The sequence below is a fragment of the Haliotis rufescens genome, unplaced genomic scaffold, assembly GCF_023055435.1.
Source record: "Haliotis rufescens isolate VD_foot unplaced genomic scaffold, xgHalRufe1.0.p SCAF_94, whole genome shotgun sequence".
NCBI classification, from domain to species: Eukaryota; Metazoa; Mollusca; class Gastropoda; order Lepetellida; family Haliotidae; genus Haliotis; species Haliotis rufescens.
In genome coordinates, this window is record NW_025964388.1 from 261,932 (window position 1) to 282,620 (window position 20,689).

General features: G+C 39.5%; 2 protein-coding genes across 6 annotated transcripts in view; one reads left to right on the forward strand and one right to left on the reverse strand.

Annotated features, from left to right (window-relative positions):
- The window catches only part of LOC124137682 (forkhead-associated domain-containing protein 1-like), a 53,499-nt gene extending 46,657 nt beyond the window's left edge, over positions 1–6,842 (reverse strand). For all 5 annotated transcript variants that reach the window (XM_048391639.1, XM_046504087.2, XM_046504085.2 and 2 more), the window contains exons 1-2: positions 6,469–6,842; positions 4,892–5,098 (exon numbers count right to left, since the gene is read on the reverse strand). In XM_048391639.1, the coding sequence (XP_048247596.1) occupies positions 4,892–5,098; positions 6,469–6,564 (303 nt within the window). In that variant the 5' untranslated portion in view covers positions 6,565–6,842. The remainder of the gene's footprint in view (positions 1–4,891; positions 5,099–6,468) is intronic.
- A 2,954-nt stretch (positions 6,843–9,796) lies between these two features.
- LOC124137681 (Parkinson disease protein 7 homolog) lies at positions 9,797–19,015 on the forward strand. Its single transcript, XM_046504084.2, has 5 exons — positions 9,797–9,981; positions 13,683–13,844; positions 15,574–15,643; positions 16,062–16,145; positions 17,756–19,015. Exons 1-5 carry the CDS (start codon positions 9,898–9,900, stop codon positions 17,914–17,916), a joined length of 561 nt encoding a protein of 186 aa, XP_046360040.2. The 5' UTR covers positions 9,797–9,897; the 3' UTR covers positions 17,917–19,015.
- The last annotated feature ends 1,674 nt before the right edge of the window (positions 19,016–20,689 follow it).

The window sequence follows — 20,689 nt, forward strand, 5'->3', positions numbered from 1 at the left end:
TGCTGTTTTTTGAGTTTTTCATTTAATACATGCGTTTCAGTACGTAAGATAATTGAAAGAAATTGGGTTTTGAATATTTTTGGGGAGTATTTTACTCAAATACACAGCTTATCTGTAGCTCTGTAGCGCCTCATTGTCTTTATTTGGTTTCTCAGTTTAAATCTGACATGATATTATCCTTTATTCCCTAGTACTGCGAATGGCAGCTGGGGTTTAACACCAGGCCTTTTTTGGAGGGGGATATAGATTTTTGACCCAAAAATAAATTTGGTAGGTTAAAAAATAAAAAATAATAATTCTGTTTTCAAATATTACATTTTATTACTACAAAATGTTAAGTAGATAGAAGGCGTAGAGAAACAACAAATGTTTAGGCTGAATCGGCTTTTTCATGCAATAGATCATTGAATCTATACTTTCCGATCTGTCGCAATGAATTATCATTCACTGTGTTTTGAACATTTTAAGTTTTATGTTCAACAGGTTTTAATTATAGTGTCTTAAATCATTTCTTTTTATTGATAGCGACAGTATATGAATTTTTTAAAACATTTTACATAGTTCTGATCTAGCCCACATTCCAATTTTTTTGTCAGCAGACTTGTAAACCAAGTTTTATATAAAGGTTTGTTTGTTATCATCAATAGATGTACTTTGTAACTTGCATGTATTTAAGATTGTATGTGAACTATATTCTGTAAACTTATTGTTTGTGTACTACAAAAGAAAAGAAAATAAATCTAAAAAAGTTTTTTAAAAAAAAGTCTAGCCTAATGCTATTTTGAATGCTATCAAAGGTGAGATGAAATTATCACGGGACTCCAAAAGTTATGATTATAATTATGGAAGTTTGCGTCTTTTTAATTCCACACACCCCACACCATAAGCATAAAAATACCAGGAGTGGTACGACCACAAAAAAGTATGCAGCCAACTCGCATCTATTGTATCGTATTTCAAAGAAAAAATCAATGCCAGCTGGTACCACACTTTCAGGCAGTCTTGGTGTGAGTGTCGCTTAGCAACCGCGACTGTAACCACACTCCATCATTGTCCTTTTCTTCTACGTCTTTATAGCACAACGTCATTTTGATGTATGTTTATAGCAGTGTCAAGACAAAATAAGTTAAAAAAAAGCTTTGGTGAAGTGTCTATTTACTTTCCTTCACCATAATGGAAAGTGGTGACTGCTTAAAAAAATATTATTTAAATGTCAATTAAAACAGTCGCAGCTTTGAGGCCTGAATGTAGTGTTGCCATGGAGACTGTTGTTAAGTGTGTTGGCTTTTGTGCCTTTCACGGTATTCCAGCCATAATATAGCAAGGGTATATATTGTACCAAGGTGGAAAATCAAACTCGGCTTTTAGGCATGGTGGGCGAACGCTTTCACCACTACACTGCCCCTGTTGTTAAGAGAAAGTTTAGTGTATCCAAGCTTGTCTCTCCGACAACACCTCTGTACACACTTGACACGGCTTAATCCCCGCTACATGACACAACCCGGCTTCTATGTTATGTGTTCAATGTCTGCCTTTGTCCAGGCCTGATAAGCACAATCAATACTTTCATAACTGTCTAAATGCCTACAATGTAAACCATTGTAAGTGTAGCAATACCTCCAAGCTATAAAAACTACAGCGTTTCTAAAGGGGGTCTACACCGGGACAAACTGGCAGGCCCAGGAGGTTGTACTCCGCCTCCTACGCCAGGCATTCCAGTTTGTTTGCATGGCCAAATTTTCTTCTAATATTCCACAGTAACCCTGACGATGTATTAGTGGTACAGTCTTTGTTTGTTTGTTTGTTTGTTTTAAACAGGGTTGTTTTTTAACATGTTACATGGCTGGTTTATTTACAGAAAAGTGCAACAAATGGTGGCTTGTTCTTTTACGCCGCAATAAGCAATATTCCAGTTTTATGACAGTGGTCTGTGAATAATCAAGCCTGGACCAGACAATCCAGTGATTGATATCATGAACATCGATCCACGCAGTTGGGATACAATGACATGCATCAACCAAGTCAGCGAGCCTGACCAACCGATCCCGTTTCTCGTCTCTTAAGACAAGCAAAATCGGCTTTTACGGCAAGCATGGGTTGCTGAAGACCTATTCTATCCCAGATCTTCACGGGTCACAACAAATGTATGCTAGTGGCATAATATACGGACAATACACTGTTGATGATAACGGCTATGGTGCTAGGATCAGTGGCTTCAGGTTATAGTCTGTTAATCTTCTAAATCACTAGTAATAAGTTGTTCCATTGAAATAATACGCATCTTCGAATCCTATTTAACATTTTAATGAAATGCTCATTTAGCATTATGGTGAAATATAACAAAAAGCCATAGAAGCACTAGGCATTGAAACGCTAACAATCTCATTAATTGCTTGTTTTTACAAATTTCACTCAAAAAGACAATAATAAATACATGAAATTAGTAAAATTTACTGAATTGTGCTGTGAATATTTAAATTACATAAATTTGAATTTTTTTCCTTTGTAATTGATGATTTATTTTAATTTTTTTATAAGCATTTCTTAGAAGTTTACCGAGGACAAAGTAGACAAAAATGATGAATTGTGTGCCTACTTTGAAATTTAAGTCTTGGGAAAATAATGGTATTAAGTGAGTGAGTGAGTGAGTGAGTATGGTTTTACGCCCCTTTTAGCAATATTCCAGCAATATCACGGCGGGGGACACCAGAAATGGGTTTGACACATTGTACCCATGTCGGGAATCGAACCCGGGTCTTCGGCGTGACGAGCGAACGCTTTAACCACTAGGCTACCCGACCACCCCTGGTATTGGGTGAGACAACAGAGTACACATGCTAATGAATTATATTTTTTACCCCTCCACTGAGAAGAATCAGAAGGATATGTATTACCATGGCAACTTTAAGGGCATGACACAACAGCTCCATGACAGTCACACAATAAAGGATAAATCACCAGTCCTGCACCTGACATAGTCAATACAACACTGTCTTTAATTTCAGCCCTAACAATGTGTACATTGTGCCAGGGTCGTTACTGACCCAGCCGTGTGCTGGAATGGCTTGGCATGGATATCCTATACAACTTGTCGAGGTCGTTTACTCTGTACTTAAAGATATACAATGAGAACATTGGGAAAATAGGATACAGAATAAAATTGTAAAAGGGAGTACGGTCTTTTCCCCCGTTACTTAAAGTGCAAAATATGACCTGCATATGCAGCATTATAGCCCATATTTTTCTTCATATTCTAAAAATATTTAGTCAACATAAATCTAAATGTTTGCAGTGATATATCAATCATTCTTTCAGGGGTATGAGTGAGTGAGTGAGTGAGTACGGTTTTATGCAATATTCCAGCAATATCACGGCGGGGGGACACCAGAAATGGGCTTCACACATTGTACCCATGTCGGGAATCGAACCCGGGTCTTCTGCCTGACGAGCGAACGCTTTAACCACTAGGCTACCCGACTGCTCCCTCAGGGGTATGAAAAATGTGTCATTTACTGCAACAAAGTCCTACGAGATGAGGTGAAATGGGGTTTAACGTCACCTCCAAGATTATTGCATTTATATAGTGACTTGCATGCACATGTGTGTGTGGCTGCTTGTACTACTCCGGACTAATGCCGATTTATAGTGCTAGCCCACCGAGCTACCATGCTGCAGTTTAACATGAATACTCCACTCAGACACAGTATACTGACTCCGAGCCGACCAGTCCTTGTTTTAGCCCCTTAATGCTAAGCACCAGACAGGGTAACAACAAGTATGCAGCCCCGGACCTTCCGCTCTCCGGGCAGACTCTCTACCATTAGAAGGCGACTGTGCTTGTCGTAAGAGGCGACTAACGGGATAGGGTGGTCAGGCTCGCTGACTTGGTTGATGCATGTCATCGATCCCAACTGTGTGGATCGATGCTCACGATATTAATCACTGGATTGTCTGGTCCAGACTCGATTATTTACAGATCGCATATAGCTGGAATATTGCTGAGTGCGGCGTTAAACGACAAACCAACCAACCAAACAACTCTACCACTAGTCCACAGAGGCGGTCTCAAAGCCCTATGAATACAGACTCGTTAATGACAGTCTTTGTGCTGTGTCAACTTGTAATGTATGTGTCCTTAACCATGGTAACATTAGTGAATACATATTGAGTTGAGAGTACACTTTGGTTTAGCTTTTGTTTAAATCCAGTATGTTTGCTGAATGAAATACTTTGTTTAGCAAATAGATGAAACATCACTGAGGTTTCCTAAATCACTTTTCACAATGAGCATTCTTCAGCTAGACATGCTAAAGCCGTCAGGTAAATTATTCAGATTTTGCAAAAAACATATTTCAGACCAGATCATTATCTTTTTCACCATTCTAGAATCTACCCCACTGTTTGCAAATGTTTCATTTAATATATCAGTTACAGCCTCATTCTTCATCTATTTAACAAGAAAATATGTAGAAAGAAAGCATCTAATAAACAAATAAAAATAAAACGGAAGATAAATTAATTCAATCTTTATCTATATCTTTTAGGACTGACTGTGTGATGTATTTATCATATTTTTTTACGAGGTAAAGAACATATAAATTTGTGGTTTACATATACCATGACAACAGTATAAAATCTCTCCATGAAATAATTCATTAATGTTTTAGCAAACACACACACAAAAAAGAAGTCAAGTCTGATTCTAGTATTCGAGTGTTCACACAGAAAATACATAATTCAATATTTTTCAAGTCACTGCTGAAAAAACAAACATATTTGATGTTTGAGTCTAAAGGTGACTTAAAGAACAAATGACTGCAATATAGTTAACAGCATATTGCTGCTGTTAATGATTAATAAAATGATGATACTGATATTCAGAAGTACTTACTGTATTCGTGTTTTCATGCTGAAATTCATATGGAGTGCCATTGTAACCGAATCTGATAATATCGCCGGTCTGTACCCGCACCGTGGCGTTCTGTATCCGACAGTCATTCACATATGTACCCTGTGCCGTGTTTAAGTCCTGGATTACCCAGCAATCCTCCTGATCGTGAAATTCTATAACAGCATGCTGAGCGTCCACTCCGGGCATCTGGAAATATGAACATGTTGCGTCAGAGCAGCGAAAAATGCTTGGAATCGGAGCGAGGAGGTTATAACGCCACTTTGAACTGTATTTCAGATATACCACGACATAGTTTAATGTGGAAGTTAAATACTGTAAAACCAAACTTGTATCAGGGTTTGGTGGAGACACACCAATAATCATTATCAAGGGGAATCGGGGATTCGAACCCATGACCAGCACATATGACAGTTTCACGTAAGCAACTCTGTATGGTGACTCTTTATGATCTTATAATAATAATCGTCATCATCATCTTTGAAAAATGAGAGCTGGATAAAAGATGAAAATGGTGTAAGACTAGCAGTATCCTATGTTTAACGGGGCACGTCTAAGGCACTGCAATTTGCTCTGCAGAGTTGCGTCCCTTGGGCATGCCAGAAACCTATGATTGTGGCTTTGAATCCTGGTTCGCCCCGATTATGTTTCTAGGTTTGTCAGCACCATACCCGTGCTCGTGGGTTTCACTGAAGTGGTAAACGTCTAAGACCTGCATCGCTTGGGGCTTTCCTTCCACATTATGCTGCCACACCGTGATATAAGTGGAATACTGTTAAAAGCAGCTTTAAACCCAGTACAATAAATTCAAGTAATGATTTATATATACCACAAAATATTAAAAAAGTATCACAATTGTTTGCATTCAGGGATGACCATAACATTAGAATTTATAAGATTTTGAACAGATATTGTCACTTTGTGGCAGAAACCAAACAAATATTTTGACATATGACAGATAATGCTCTAAACATTAGCAGTATTGACATGATATGATATATCGGCATTGTGTATGAGGAATAAATTCAAATTATTGAGTAAGGAATTCAAATCATGGGGGAATTTCAATAACAATTATGCATATAATGCATTGTTTACATAAATTATCAGCTGATTACTATAGCATAAGAATTGGTTTACATTAATGACACTGTTTAAACTGATATCAAGGATTCGAAGAGGTAAATATATTAAATATAGCATATTAGTTTTAACCTAGAAAACTCTCTCCACCCTGATTGTTAATGTTTGTTTACCCGGTCACTATGATCAATTTCACATTATCAAACCTGTTGAGCTATATCTTGTCAGTGAACCTACACCAGTTAAATACCATATCATGATAATAATCACACAGGTATGAAATAATATTTCAACACAATATCGATATTAGAGTTATGATAAACATAATCTAAACGATAACTAATTGTCACAGTGTTGTATGAATTGTACAAAATTATCAATTTGTCCGATATGTTGTACATGTTTACACAAGCATATATTCAATATTACACGAAACGTTGACAAGCTGTGAGATCTCATATCCATTATGAACACACCTGAATGATAATATCACATCCTTCTCTTCCTATAGTTGTCACTTTAGGTCCCATTGGGCATAACATGCCCTCACCTCCTTTTAAAAATGCTTTCATTTTCGGCGATTTCCAACACAGTAATGCCGATATTTGGTCCCTTGCAAACTGAGGGCGTGTTTAGTCAGCAGGTGCCCGTGCGGTGATATGATTCCAAGAGTGCAAGGTTGCGGTCTGACTTTCTTCTTTTCCGCTGATTAATTATCTATTGTTTTGTCCGACCCATCCTCTATAATTCATCGCCTCTCAGCGTCCATTTATTTAGAAGATATATCTCCCTCCATCAACTTGAAATCAACACGCATGTCATTCATTGCCATCGTGACAACCAAACAGTTTTACTCTCGAACCTAGAAACTGTAAACAACTTTACATAGAGACGTATTTTTTTGTCTTAGAAAGTAGCTTTCTCAAAACAAAGTTATGTACTTATGTATGTTTAGTGTTGTAACGTTAGGAGCGTTGTTAATTAGGTATGTTAAACGAATTCTCTTTATATTTGGTTAAAAATATAACACTATGGTTTGAGGTTATTTTAAGCAAATTTACTCGCGTGGTACAGGACCGGTATTCGGATACTATTTGGCAAACGACTTATTCAGTCAAGTGCTTATTGAGAAGCCGTTACCGTTTTTTATTAATCAGAAGACGCAAAAATAATAATATTAGAGCACATTTACAATTTATTTTAACCTCGATAAACAATTTATTGCTATCATATTAAGAATGTTCAACATTCTAATGGGTTTCAAACACGAGAACAAGAAAAATGTATAAAATAATTATTTTTAGGGAATAAATAAATGTGTGCCTACATACGTTTCAATATGTGCTAAGTTTGTCAGATTCAATTGTACAAAGGCCAATTGACCAATTGTACTACATTTGCATCAGACATATTTATGTAGGAGTTACCTAATTAATACTTTCTTTTGTTGTCAACACGTACGCATATGAAATGTTGCAAACTTTATCATGGTATCATTTTTTTATAAGTGACAGAGCCTTTCTATACAAAATTAATGATGGTTAACTGTCTTTGGGAATAACATTCCCCGCATGAAGAGAACAAATATAACACATAACTTTCATCCTCAATTATAAGACAGTATTATCCTCAATATTAGCAACACCCATACGGTCAAGTTGAAGACCAAGAGTATTTTGTCCACATCTAAATATATTTATTTATTTATTTTCTGTTTTGACTCATTTGCATTGTCACGTAAGCCAATATTTAATGCATTTCACATGGTAAATGTTATGAAGTGGATGGATACCTGCCACATTCACCTTTGGCCACTGCATATACAGTTCTGTAGCCTGTGTGAAGTGCAAAATATACAAAGTCTGCGATGTTCTATTTCAATACCATTCTATGTTTTGGTATTCCCAGATCTTAGCTCCATACATTAGTATCGGAATAATTTTCTTTTCAAATATAAGAAATGCTTCCTCAATTAAATTACGTCTTATCAACGATTTAACTGACCTAAGTGCTTTGCTTTGCTTTGCTTTGCTTTGCTTTGTTTTGCTCGCTTGCTTGCTCGCTTTGCTTGCTTTGCTTGCTTGCTCTGCTCGCTTGCTTTGCTCGCTTGCTTGCTTGCTTTGCTTTGCTTTGCTTTGCTTTGCTCGGTTGCTTGCTTGCTTGCTTGCTTGCTTGCTTGCTTGCTTTGCTCTCTTGCTTGCTTTGCTTGCTTTGCTCGCTTGCTTGCTCGCTTGCTTTGCTCGCTTGCTTGCTTGCTCGCATGCTTGCTCGCTTGCTTGCTCGCTTTGCTTGCTTTGCTTGCTTTGCTTGCTTTGCTTGCTTTGCTCGCTTGCTTGCTCGCTTGCTTTGCTTGCTGGCTTGCTCGCTTGCTTGCTTGCTTGCTTGCTCACGTTTTACAGGCCTTAGTTCTAATTAATGTGGGAGTGAAAAATAGTCACAAATGTTTATAGACTTTAACTGTTTCCATACGCTCGCCATTACAAAACCCCTTCTCGTGTTTTGATAAAGGGCCTGTCGTTTTAAAGACAATCAGTTTACTCTCCTCAGTATTAATATCCATCCCCCACTTGTGTGAGTATAAATATACTAGTAATTCATCAAGACGTTGTTGTTGTTTTTTCGTAATTTTAAAACACTATCTGCAACAAGTATCAATTCGTCGGTAAACGATAAGGCAATTATATTCAACATTTCTTCTGAAATAAAAACACCATCATTAAATTTATTTTCCAAAGGTATAACTATTTCGTTAATAAACAAAGGAAAAAGTGCATGAGTAAGAGTACAACCTTGTCTTACCCCAAATGAACTATTAAAATACTCAGTCAAATTCGTACCACAATCGTATGTTACCGTAGCTTTAACATCGTTATACATAATCTCGATAATGCAAATGAACCTGCTGCACTAAAATATACATTAACATACACCTATTAATCCTTTCAAATGCCTTTCAAAAATCAATAAAAGCACATTTTTTTTACGAGTGATATACTTTTGCATAATAGTTTGTAAAATGAAAATGCTTTCAATAGTGCAGGGATCTTTCTCAAGATTTCTTTGAGACTTGTACTCTAAAAAAATGTTGCATTTAAAATGATACTATTTATGAATTATATTTTTAGGGGGTCATCGTTTGGCCTATTTGAGTTCTCTATTGATGGTGATGTAAATTAGTTCTGACATGATTATAACAATTTACATCACATATGTAAATGTGACTAAGACTACTTTCTTTGGGACATTCATATATTTGTTTTGTCTTTTTGGCTCTGACACCCATGAATGTTTTGAGCCATGACCATTCTGTACTCTGTATGTCGTTGGTGCTGCTGTGCACGTAGTAACGAGTTGTTACAGTTATATTTAATAATCCTAGACTTCAGGGAGTTTCAGTGTCAGAATAGGTCCCCAGCTCACAGATCTTTTCATAAGAGCTGACTCACATGTGGAGTGGGCGTGGCCACAAGAATGACGTCGCAATGAGAGATTATCTCATCATAAAAGCACATCTTGTAAAAAGGTGACCATTTTGATGAAATACTCAGATATGCGTAGTATGTTTCTACTTGGAATGAATTGCCAAAAATGATACAGGATAATGGCGTGACAGAATTTGTTTTGTCATTGCTTGTATCACATCTTTAATCAAATCTTAAAATGGTATTACGAAGTGGTGATACACATAAGGGATGCCAAGTTCTTCACGCATGCACGCACGCACGCACACACATCTTTACTATTTTCTGCTTCCACCATCAGACGCCCGATTCTTTCGTAGAAATAGTTGTGGGGGAAATCATATTCGCTCCACACACGCTACAACAGCGACCCTTCCGTTATACAGAAACGTGAACGAGTCAACATTAACGTCATATATAGACGTCAATTGCAGCCTTACAAACATGCCGTCAGCAATTGTACTGTTAGCCGAAGGAGCAGAGGAGATGGAGACTGTCATCACGGTGGACGTCTTGCGCAGGGGCGGGGTAAAATTGGCTGTCACTTTGTGTTTGCATTAATGTAACTTTAAAACTTCCAACATTATAGACCTAGTGTTGCAGTACAATAAAAATACAAACATGGTCTCTATTTTAATAAATCTGTATATGTATAAGGCTCCATGGAAAAACAAACAATACATTGGGATTTGATTTTTTAATATTTTTTTTATTTTTTAAACTGGCAGTTTGGTGGAAGCATATAGGTTATCACGCCAGTGTGTTCGGGGATGGTAAATATCCTGTATTAGGAATACAGGATATTTACCATCCCCAAACTCACAAGCGAGATAACCTCTTTATCATATACATATAATGTCATTCTTTGGAGCACCTTTAGAATACAGTACCACAACTTCTCGTGAGGACGGTCTCTGTCTTAGGTCACATGTCTCAAAGACAAGCAACCAGTTTTTGTGAGAATCCGTCGGAAGCGAACTTGCGACCTTCGGATTGTTAGCCCAACAGCTAACCGACTGAGCTACGTCCACACTGTGAAACAAAGTGCAAATTTACCTAGTCATGCCTACGACGTTACGGAACTGAACGAAAAGGGTCGAATAAGTGACGGACCCATACGAAGGTTACGGGTAGGCATCGTGTCTCATGACTTTAGTCTATCGACACTTACGAATTATACCGATGCCATTTGGCACACTCGTCCCATTCCGTAATCTACAAGATACCGAGTGGCGAGGAATGAGCCGATATGGCGTGAACTGAAAACGGCTCAAGGCGTCAGACGTTGAACTCGCGAGTATGCATGAATGACTTGTTATTTAATAATTCGTCGGGTGATTTTGTGACAGAAAAGTGTGGTAGGGAACACTGTAAGGATGATGTGGATAATAGTAAGGAACGAGGGAGGCATGTGCATGGCTAGTGAAGACACAACGGTGAGTTCGCTTTTGAATCAGTACTGAAAAAATGTAGCTGGTGAAAGTGGCTTGTGTGAATGTTCCAGGACAGTTTCCAGTAGCCAAAGTATTCGACACAAAACCATTTCATTCTTTTTACTCGATGTTTTTGTGTGAAGAATATTAGGAGAAACTAAACGGGTAGATTTACCGAACCCTAATGATCGTAAAGGGATGATTGATCGTAAAGGGGATCCAAGGGCTAAGGACAGAATTCGGGGTAATCTAATAGCCACTAAACGGGTATCTAACCCTAATGATAGAAAATGGGTGATTGATCGTAAAGGGGATCCAAGGGCTAAGGATAGAGTTCAGGGTAACCTATCCTAACACTAGCTATATGTGGATGTGTTCAGCTCCAATATAATATCCCTAATAAACTACATTCTTGTGCATAATAATGAAAATTAATGCACCGAAAAAATAATATATGCATATTAGTTCCCATTTATAACCCTTTTAGCCACTTGAATTACGAGAAAAACGAAATAAAAAATATATAAAAAATAAAAGTGCTTTCATAAACTAGCGCTTGCTATAAAATGCACCGCCGCAGGCTATATTCAGTAAACAAATATTCAAAACTCTCCACAGCGCTTGGCGTATTCAATGACATTTCGTGTAGAGATGATAGATCACTGGGAGGAGCTTATGCACACTCGATGACCCCTGACGTCACAGGGCATTGTTTCGCCGGTGTGACTGGCAACAAAATACTACAAATTACGTCATAGGGTATTGTCACGTGTTTGAAAAGTTTGTGGTACTGTATTCTAAAGGTAGGCCCATTCTTTAATTCTGTGCTTGAAAATCGCTTTCCTTCTCTCACGAACATTACCTGAACATTGCGAGTTTTCCTGGAATGCACGCATTAATATTTATTACATTGTAGGGTAAGTGATGTGTCATTTGGACAGTGACAGTAGCCAATATAGTCCCAACTGAAATCTTTTTCTTATACAGTGGCGAAGCAACATATACGCAAAACAACAATTGGTCTTACTTGCATTTTGCTGCAATACATCGGTCTGTCCGCTAGAGTAACTGCCCTTTGTCAAAGGGAAGCTACTCTAACCCTAATCTATGAGACGTCATGGCCATGTTCAGACGTTATTGACAGTCGGCCTGTCCTGTCAAAAAGTTAAGAAGTGCAATCAGATGTACACACACCGACAAAACGAAACAAGGTAACAATTCAAACATATTTCGGTCAATCCAACTATTTTAATTTGTGGAAAAGGTTTCAAGCCACAGCTAGGGGTCTACAAGCACAGATATGGCTACTGATTCCGCTTGGCTAGGCGTAGGGCCCCCACAAAATTGTTTCAAAATATATATCTCCAAAGTTGCCAAAACTTATAAAATGCCTTAGCGACGTCACAGTTCCACACTGACTTTTAAGTATATTAGACTGTTCTTTTGATAATGATAGCAGTTATCCCTGTAGTTTATCCAGATTCCTGATGGTTAATTCTGACTCGATTGCCGAATGACAAGGACGACGCCATGTTTGTTTATAAACACTGAAAGTAGTCCCTACTTGACCTTTGATATTTGCATCTCTATCCGCATATGACCCAACAGATATCAATTTGATCCGTTGGCTTTATCCTGCCGAGAAACCTACCCATTATATGATAAACAGTTTTTTTTGATAGTTGGATCAATTGGTAAACAATGTTTGACAGACATTTTAGATTTGAAAATGAAAGAATGGTATAAAATGAAGTTACTCTTGAATAAAAAATATTAAGAGTGTTTCCACAGTTCACGTGTTGGAGTCTGGAATACATATTTGACAAAACAGTGGGAAGTTATTAATTGTCACCTCCCTGATAATACCTGACTGCACAGGTGAGCTACAGAGATCTTGGGGCGGTATTTGTATTTCCAGATGAAATACAAACAAAATGATCTCAGGAATTGGAAGTTCTGATTAGGGCTGGTGGGGTAGCCTAGTGGTTACAGCGTTTGCTTGTCACGCTGAAGGGCTGGTTTCCATTTTCCCACATGGGTACAATGTGTGAAGCCCATTTTGATGTCCCCAGCCCTGATATTGCTGAAACATTGCGAAAAGCGGAAAAAAACAACTCATTCACTCTCTCACCCAGGGGGCGTGGGTGGCCCAGTCGTCTAAGCTGCTGCGATTTGCTGTGCAGTGTTGCGTCCCTTGGGCACGCCAGAAACCTATGATTGTGGGTTCGAATCCCGGTTCGCCCCGATTATGTTTCTAGGTTTGTCAGCACCATATTAAGCTGACACGCCGCGATAAAACTGTAATACTGTTAAAAGCGGCGTTAAACCAAACTCACTCACTCACTCACTCCTTTAATTCGTGAGAAGTCAATTAACGAAGTGACACTGAGTTGTGTCTTCAAACTGTGAGTATGGCCTGTCAACCAGCGAAACGTAAGCGACACGCAGTTACAGCACGCAAAAAAAGGGAAATTTGTCTGTTTAAGGAAAAACACCCGTCAGCAAGTTTGGAAACGTGGTAAAGTTCAAACTTCCATGACAGATTTTTTTAAACGTGTATGTCTTGAATAAAGGTTGAGTGGATGTATCTGTTTGCTCTGTCATTTGTCATGAGTTGCATAATTGAAGGGAAGTAACTCTTCCAGTAAGAAGCTGGTTTCAGTTATACGGAAATTAGTTTATACGGTCGAATTGTGAAATGACGCAAGTGTCCGTATAAACGAGGCACGACTGTAATATGCTTGTGATACAGCTGGCTGCAACATGAGACATCAATCATTCACTCCCCAATTTCAGATTGACGTGACGGTAGCTGGGCTGACTGGCTCGGACCCTGTATTGTGTAGTCGCCAGGTCAAGGTCGTGCCTGACAAAAGTCTTGATGACGCCTTGAAGTCGGCGCCATATGATGTTGTTGTTTTGCCAGGAGGCGGCACTGGTGCCAAGAATCTCTGTGAGGTAAGCACCCGATGGGGATTCAGGGTTAGAGGTGACTTAATAGATCAGGCCTCCATGGGAATTCCTGGTTAGAATAGGTCTCCAGCAACCCATGCTGGTCGTAAGAGGTGACTTATAGATCAGGCCTCCATGGGAATTCCTTGTTAGAATAGGTCCCCATCAACCGATGCTGGTCGTAAGAGGTGACTTAATAGATCGGGCCTCCATGGGAATTCCTTGTTAGAATAGGTCCCCAGCAACCCATGCTGGTCGTAAGAGGTGACTTATAGATCAGGTCTCTATGGGAATTCCTTGTTAGAATAGGTCCCCATCAACCGATGCTGGTCGTAAGAGGTGACTCAATAGATCGGGCCTCCATGGGAATTCCTTGTTAGAATAGGTCCCCATCAACCGATGCTGGTCGTAAGAGGTGACTCAATAGATCGGGCCTCCATGGGAATTCCTGGTTAGAATAGGTCCCCAGCAACCGATGCTGGTCGTAAGAGGTGACTTAATAGATCGGGCCTCCATGGGAATTCCTGGTTGGAATAGGTCGCCAGCAACCAATGCTGGTCGTAAGAGAAAACTTATGGATCGGGTGGTTAAGCTCAGTGACTTGTTGATGGCGCTTAATTTCGATCACTGGATTGTCTGTGAGTTTAACACCTATGAAGTGAGTTTAACAACTATGTATTGAGTTTAACATCCATGTAGCGAGTTTATCATTAACGTAATGAGTTTATCATCTATGTAACGAGTTTATCATCTATGTAACGAGTTTATCGTCTATGTAACAAGTTTATCATCTATGTAACGAGTTTATCGTCTATGTAACTAGTTTATCATCTATGTAACGAGTTTATCACCTATTTAGCAAGCTCATCATCTTTGTAGTGAGTTTAACATCAATGTAGCAAGGTTATCATCTATATAGGAAGCCTGTCATCTTTGTAGCGAGGTTTAAACATATATGTAGCAAGCTTAACATCAATGTAGCGAGTTTATCATTATGTTTAACACCTATGTTACGAGTTTATCATCTGTGTAGGAAGCTTGTCATCTTTGTAGCGAGGTTTAAACATATATGTATCGAGCATAACATCAATGTAGGGAGTTTATCATTATGTTTAACAGCTATGTAGTGAGATTATCATCTACTTAACGGTTTTGTTATCTACATAATGAGTTTATCACCTACGTAGTGAGTTTAACACCTATGAAGTGAGTTTAACAACTCTGTATTGAGTTAACATCTTTGTAGCAAGTTTATCATTAATGTAACGAGTTTATCATCTATGAAACAAGTTTATCATCTGTGTAGCAAGTTTATCATCTATGTAACAAGTTTGTCATCTATGTAGCAAGTTTGTCATCTATGAAACGAGTTTATCATCTATGTAGCAAGTTTATCATCTATGTAACAAGTTTGTCATCTATGTAACGAGTTTATCATCTATGAAACGAGTTTATCATCTATGTAGCAAGTTTATCATCTATGTAACAAGTTTATCATCTATGTAGCAAGTTTGTCATCTATGTAACGAGTTTATAATCTATGTAACGAGTTTATCATCTATGTAGCAAGTTTATCATCTATGTAACAAGTTTATCACCTATGTAGAGAGTTTATCATCTATGTAGCAAGTTTAACATCTACGTAACAAGTTTATCACCTATGTAGAGAGTTTATCACCCATGTAGAGAGTTATATCACCTTTGTATCAAGTTTATCACCTGTATGTTTGTCCAGTCTGCTGCTGTGGGCAAGCTGCTGCAGGAACAGGAAGGACGGGATGCCCTGGTGGCTGCTGTGTGTGCAGGTAATGGCTCCACCATGTAGAGCTGTACGTTTAACCATGTTAACTGAATTTGGGGAGGTTGCCATCAAACCAGCTGTTTCGAATCAGAGATGTGTGATTGTGGTTTGAAACCTCCCATTGACCAATCAGAATTGAATATTTTCCCATATTCATGGTAGAATATGCAAAGTTACTGGTAAAAGGAAGACCATCTGGATTATCGCTCATCTTAGGACTAATTGACTGATGGCTGTGTCTGAACCCTGCAAAGCAGAATTTTGACACCAAACGTCCGCCTCGTGTACACGTGGTTGACAGAATGCTGTTTTAATCAGCATTTGGAGTTGAGTAAAAGTACATTTGTATCTCAGGTGTAATTTGTTTTTGATGATATGTGTAGGATAACCTTTGTGCAGAGTTATTTCCCTTTTTCATCCAGCACCGACAGCGCTGCTGGCACATGGCGTCGGTAAGGGGAAGTCTGTGACGTCACATCCTGGAGTTGCTGACAAGATTAAGGAAGGTACAATCAGACATGGAGTTTATTTAGGTGTATACACCACTTGTAAGTGACTAACACTCCCACACTGAACTGAGAAGCCAATGAGATCTGTTACTCTGCTATGATTCTCCTCTGTATGAGATCTAGTGGTAAAGCGTCTGCCCGGAGAGCGGAAGGTCCAGGGTTCGATCCCCGGCCGCATCATACATAAAGACGTTAAAAGATGGTACTTGTTGTTACCCTGTCTGGTGCTCGGCATTAAGGGGCTAAAACAAGGACTGGTCGGCTCGGAGTCAGTATACTGTGTCTGAGTGGGGGTATTCATGTTAAACTGCGGCATGGTATCTCAGTGTGCTAGCACTATAAATCGGCATCAGTCCGGCCAGTACAAGCATGCACGCACGCACCTAGCAGTATAAGTGCAATAATCTTGGATGCGATGTTATAGCCCATATCACCTTACGTCCTCTGTATGAAGCTTGGACAAGCTCTCTGCAGAAGGTCCGATCAGGTCCCCCTTGAGTGCAATTTGACCACCCAATCTAAGGCCACACATTTTTTATTTTTTGTTTCTTGGGCCTGCTGCCCAAATGAGTGGCCAAAATGAGGGATGTACGATTCTTGAGCCAATCAAATTAATTTCTTCACCACCTCAGTTCATAAATTTCGATCTCAACAAAAGAACAACTTCTTCTTGTCTCAGGAGTGGTAGGGCAACCTCGTGGTGAAACCATTTGCTCCTCATGTTGAGGTCCCTGTGTACTACGCTACATGGGTACAATGTGTGGAGCCGGCTTCCCTTGTTCCCAACCGCCTCCGTGGTCTAGTGGTAGAGGGTCGGCCCAGAGAGCAGAAGGTCCAGGGTTCGATCCCAGGCCGCATCATACCTAAAGACGTTAAATGGTACTTGTTGTTACCCTGTCTGGCGCTCGACATTAGGGGGCTAAAACAAGGACTGGTCGGCTCAGAGTCGGTATACTGTGTCAGAGTGGGGTATTCATGTTAAACTGCAGCATGGTATCTCAGTGGGATAGTACTATAAATCGGCATCTGTCCGGTACAAGCAGCCATACACACACATGTGCATGCACGTCACTATAAAAGTGCCATATCACCTCATATTCCCCGCCGTGATGTTGCTGGAATATTACCAAAGCGGCTTAAAACCATACTCACTCACTCACTCAGGTCCTATGTCTGATTTTTCATGTTGGTGAGTTCTCTAAGTAATTATTTGTATCTGCCATACAAAGCAGCTGACCCATACACCATATTCTTGTTTACGCCTTGAAAATAATGAAGCACAGCTGACTATGTATTTCTATATAAAACAAAGATCATCTCCTGTGTTTATCTTCAAATGAAACATATACACCATGGCCTATACCTTTTTGTGGCATTGATCCTTACAGCTTTTGGCTCTCCTCCCCCCCCCACTCTTCTATTCTTCTTCTCTTCTCCTCTCCTCTTCTACACTTCTCATCTTAGACTCTTCTCCTCTTTTCTACTCTCCTCCTCTTCTCTTCTATTCTTCTACTCATCTACTCTTTTCTCTTCTCTTCTCCTCTTCTTCTACTCTTCTCCTCTTCTACTCATCTCTTCTCCTTTTCTACTCTTCTCCTCTTCTCCAGGTGACTACAAGTATTCCGAAGACCGAGTTGTCCAGGACGGCAAGCTGATCACAAGCCGAGGGCCAGGAACATGTTTTGAGTTTGCCCTGAAGATTGTGGAGGCTATTCAGGGAGCTGAGAAGGCCAGCTCTCTGGTCGCCCCAATGTTGGTCAAGATGTAGATCACATGTGAACCGCTACCAAACCTTCCAGAGATTTACAGTTCCCCTCATTGTCCATACTTCGCGTGTTTGGATCCACTACAACCTCCATCACCTGTGACTACATACGACCCCCATGCAGTGTACTCGTGACCCTGACCCCCTGGAGGCCAACCCATGGGTCGGGGGGGTGTCAGCCTCGGTGACACGGTTCATTGCGTTTCATCGTACCCTGACAGCATGGGTTGTCTGGAATAGAGACTTGGAACAGAAACCATGTTTGCCGGAAGAGGCGCCTATGGTTCTCGTAATAGGCGATTAACGAGGGTCAGGTGGTCAGGCTCGCTTACTTGGTTGATGCATGTCATCGTATCCCAAATGTGATGCTTGTCAAGTCAATCACTGGATTGTCTGGTCCAGACTCAATTTTTTACAGACCCCCATCATATAGCTGGAATATTGCTGAGCATGACGTTAAACAACAAACTAAACAACAATTGCCATTTGTGCATGTAAAGATACCGGTGTGCCATTGTAAAAAACAACCGTGGCGCTACGATGATCGTAAGCCTTCCTTAAAGTATGGGAGTTGGGATCACCTTAGCGTTAAGATCCCTTTGAACAATGGCACCATGCAGGCCTGTGCTTGTTTTTTGGTTATCATGATTACACTGTATGGTAGGGCTGGGACAAGTCCGAATGTATTACCTGGGTACCCAACCCCCTATTCCCCGACCCTACCTGAATACCCGCTGTTGGTCTCAAGTTAGATATGCACGCCCAAGATGACCTGGTCATGCATACACTGAAGTTGAGTGGCCCAGAACATGACGCGACTTGTAGTGTAATAGTGATTGTTATTGTCATTAAACAATATATCATATGACTTTCCACGGGTCTGGGCAGTTCTAGGTACCCGGGTTCTACTCAAAACCACCCAACCAAAGTACCTTAGTTACCCATCCCAGCCCTACTCAAGTCTCAGGGGATGGTGGAACACAATCTCATTAAAATAAGATCTTAGTTCTCGCTACCGCTAAACAAAGATCTGAGGACATCCCATTACGGGTGATGTCAGACCGACCTTGTGTGAACTTTGACCGACCAATAGAATGACCAATCAGATGGCAGCTTTCTCGTGCTTTACGGCACTAATTTCAAATTGTCGATTACAAATTTGAAACCTAAACAAAAGAACATTCTGGAATGGCTAATAGATGGTCTAGATTGTATGGATTCAGTCGTTAAACCTCTCATTGGTCGGATGAAAGGTCGTTCTGACGTGACCCCTAATGGGACGTCTTCAGATCTTTGTTTAGTGGTAGCGAGAACTAAGGTCTGATTTTAATGAGATTGGGTGGAACATAGACTATACAAGCCCATGAAGTAAAGACAATGAACTACCTTTGAGTTGAGCTGGTAATCATGCCTCGAGAATGTGGCAGCCATTTTGTTGCAGCGATTATCAAATTGCGTGGAATGGCATTAAAACAAATGTTCTGAGTTGAAACATGAGAGAAAGGTGGTGTCTAGAAATAGTGGAATTTCATGGTTAGTTGTTAATCTAGAAGAAAAGGGCTTATGTTAATATAAGGGCAATTTTTGTTTTTGTTAAGGCTGTGTGTGTGTTTTGAATTTGTTTTTTTTAATTTACAATAAGCAAGATCAAGGTGAAACTGACCCTTAGGTTTTGCCACAAGTCTGTATACTGTAAATCATGAAATTAATTTGAGTATTGATCCCTGGCCTGAAATGTGTCATGAACTGATTGCATGTTGCCTACTTTTGAACTTTGAGAACTGATGAGCAATCAATAACACCAAACTGAAGACTTGGAATCCAAGATGTAGTTGAGAACTGATGAGCAATCAATAACACCAAACTGAAGACTTGGAATCCAAGATGTAGTTGAGAACTGATGAGCAATCAATAACACCAAACTGAAGACTTGGAATCCAAGATGAAGTTGAGAACTGATGAGCAATCAATAACACCAAACTGAAGACTTGGAATCCAAGATGTAGTTGAGAACTGATGAGCAATCAATAACACCAAACTGAAGACTTGGAATCCAAGATGTAGTTGAGAACTGATGAGCAATCAATAACACCAAACTGAAGACTTGGAATCCAAGATGTAGTTGAGAACTGATGAGCAATCAATAACACCAAACTGAAGACTTGGAATCCAAGATGTAGTTGAGAACTGATGAGCAATCAATAACACCAAACTGAAGACTTGGAATCCAAGATGAAGTTGAGAACTGATGAGCAATCAATAACACCAAACTGAAGACTTGGAATCCAAGATGTAGTTGAGAACTGATGAGCAATCAATAACACCAAACTGAAGACTTGGAATCCAAGATGTAGTTGAGAACTGATGAGCAATCAATAACACCAAACTGAAGACTTGGAATCCAAGATGTAGTTGAGAACTGATGAGCAATCAATTACTAAACTGAAGACTTGGAATCCAAGATGTAGTTGAGAACTGATGAGCAATCAATTACTAAACTGAAGACTTGGAATCCAAGATGTAGTTGAGAACTGATGAGCAATCAATTACTAAACTGAAGACTTGGAATCCAAGATGTAGTTGAGAACTGATGAGCAATCAATTACTAAACCATGTAAACTGAAGACTTAAAAAAAAAATTGGAATCCAAGATGTAGTTGAGAACTGATGAGCAATCAATAACACCAAACTGAAGACTTGGAATCCAAGATGTAGTGCGGGGCGATATATAGCAGTTCGACTGAATAATGTCATCATAAATTTCAACTGCTTGATG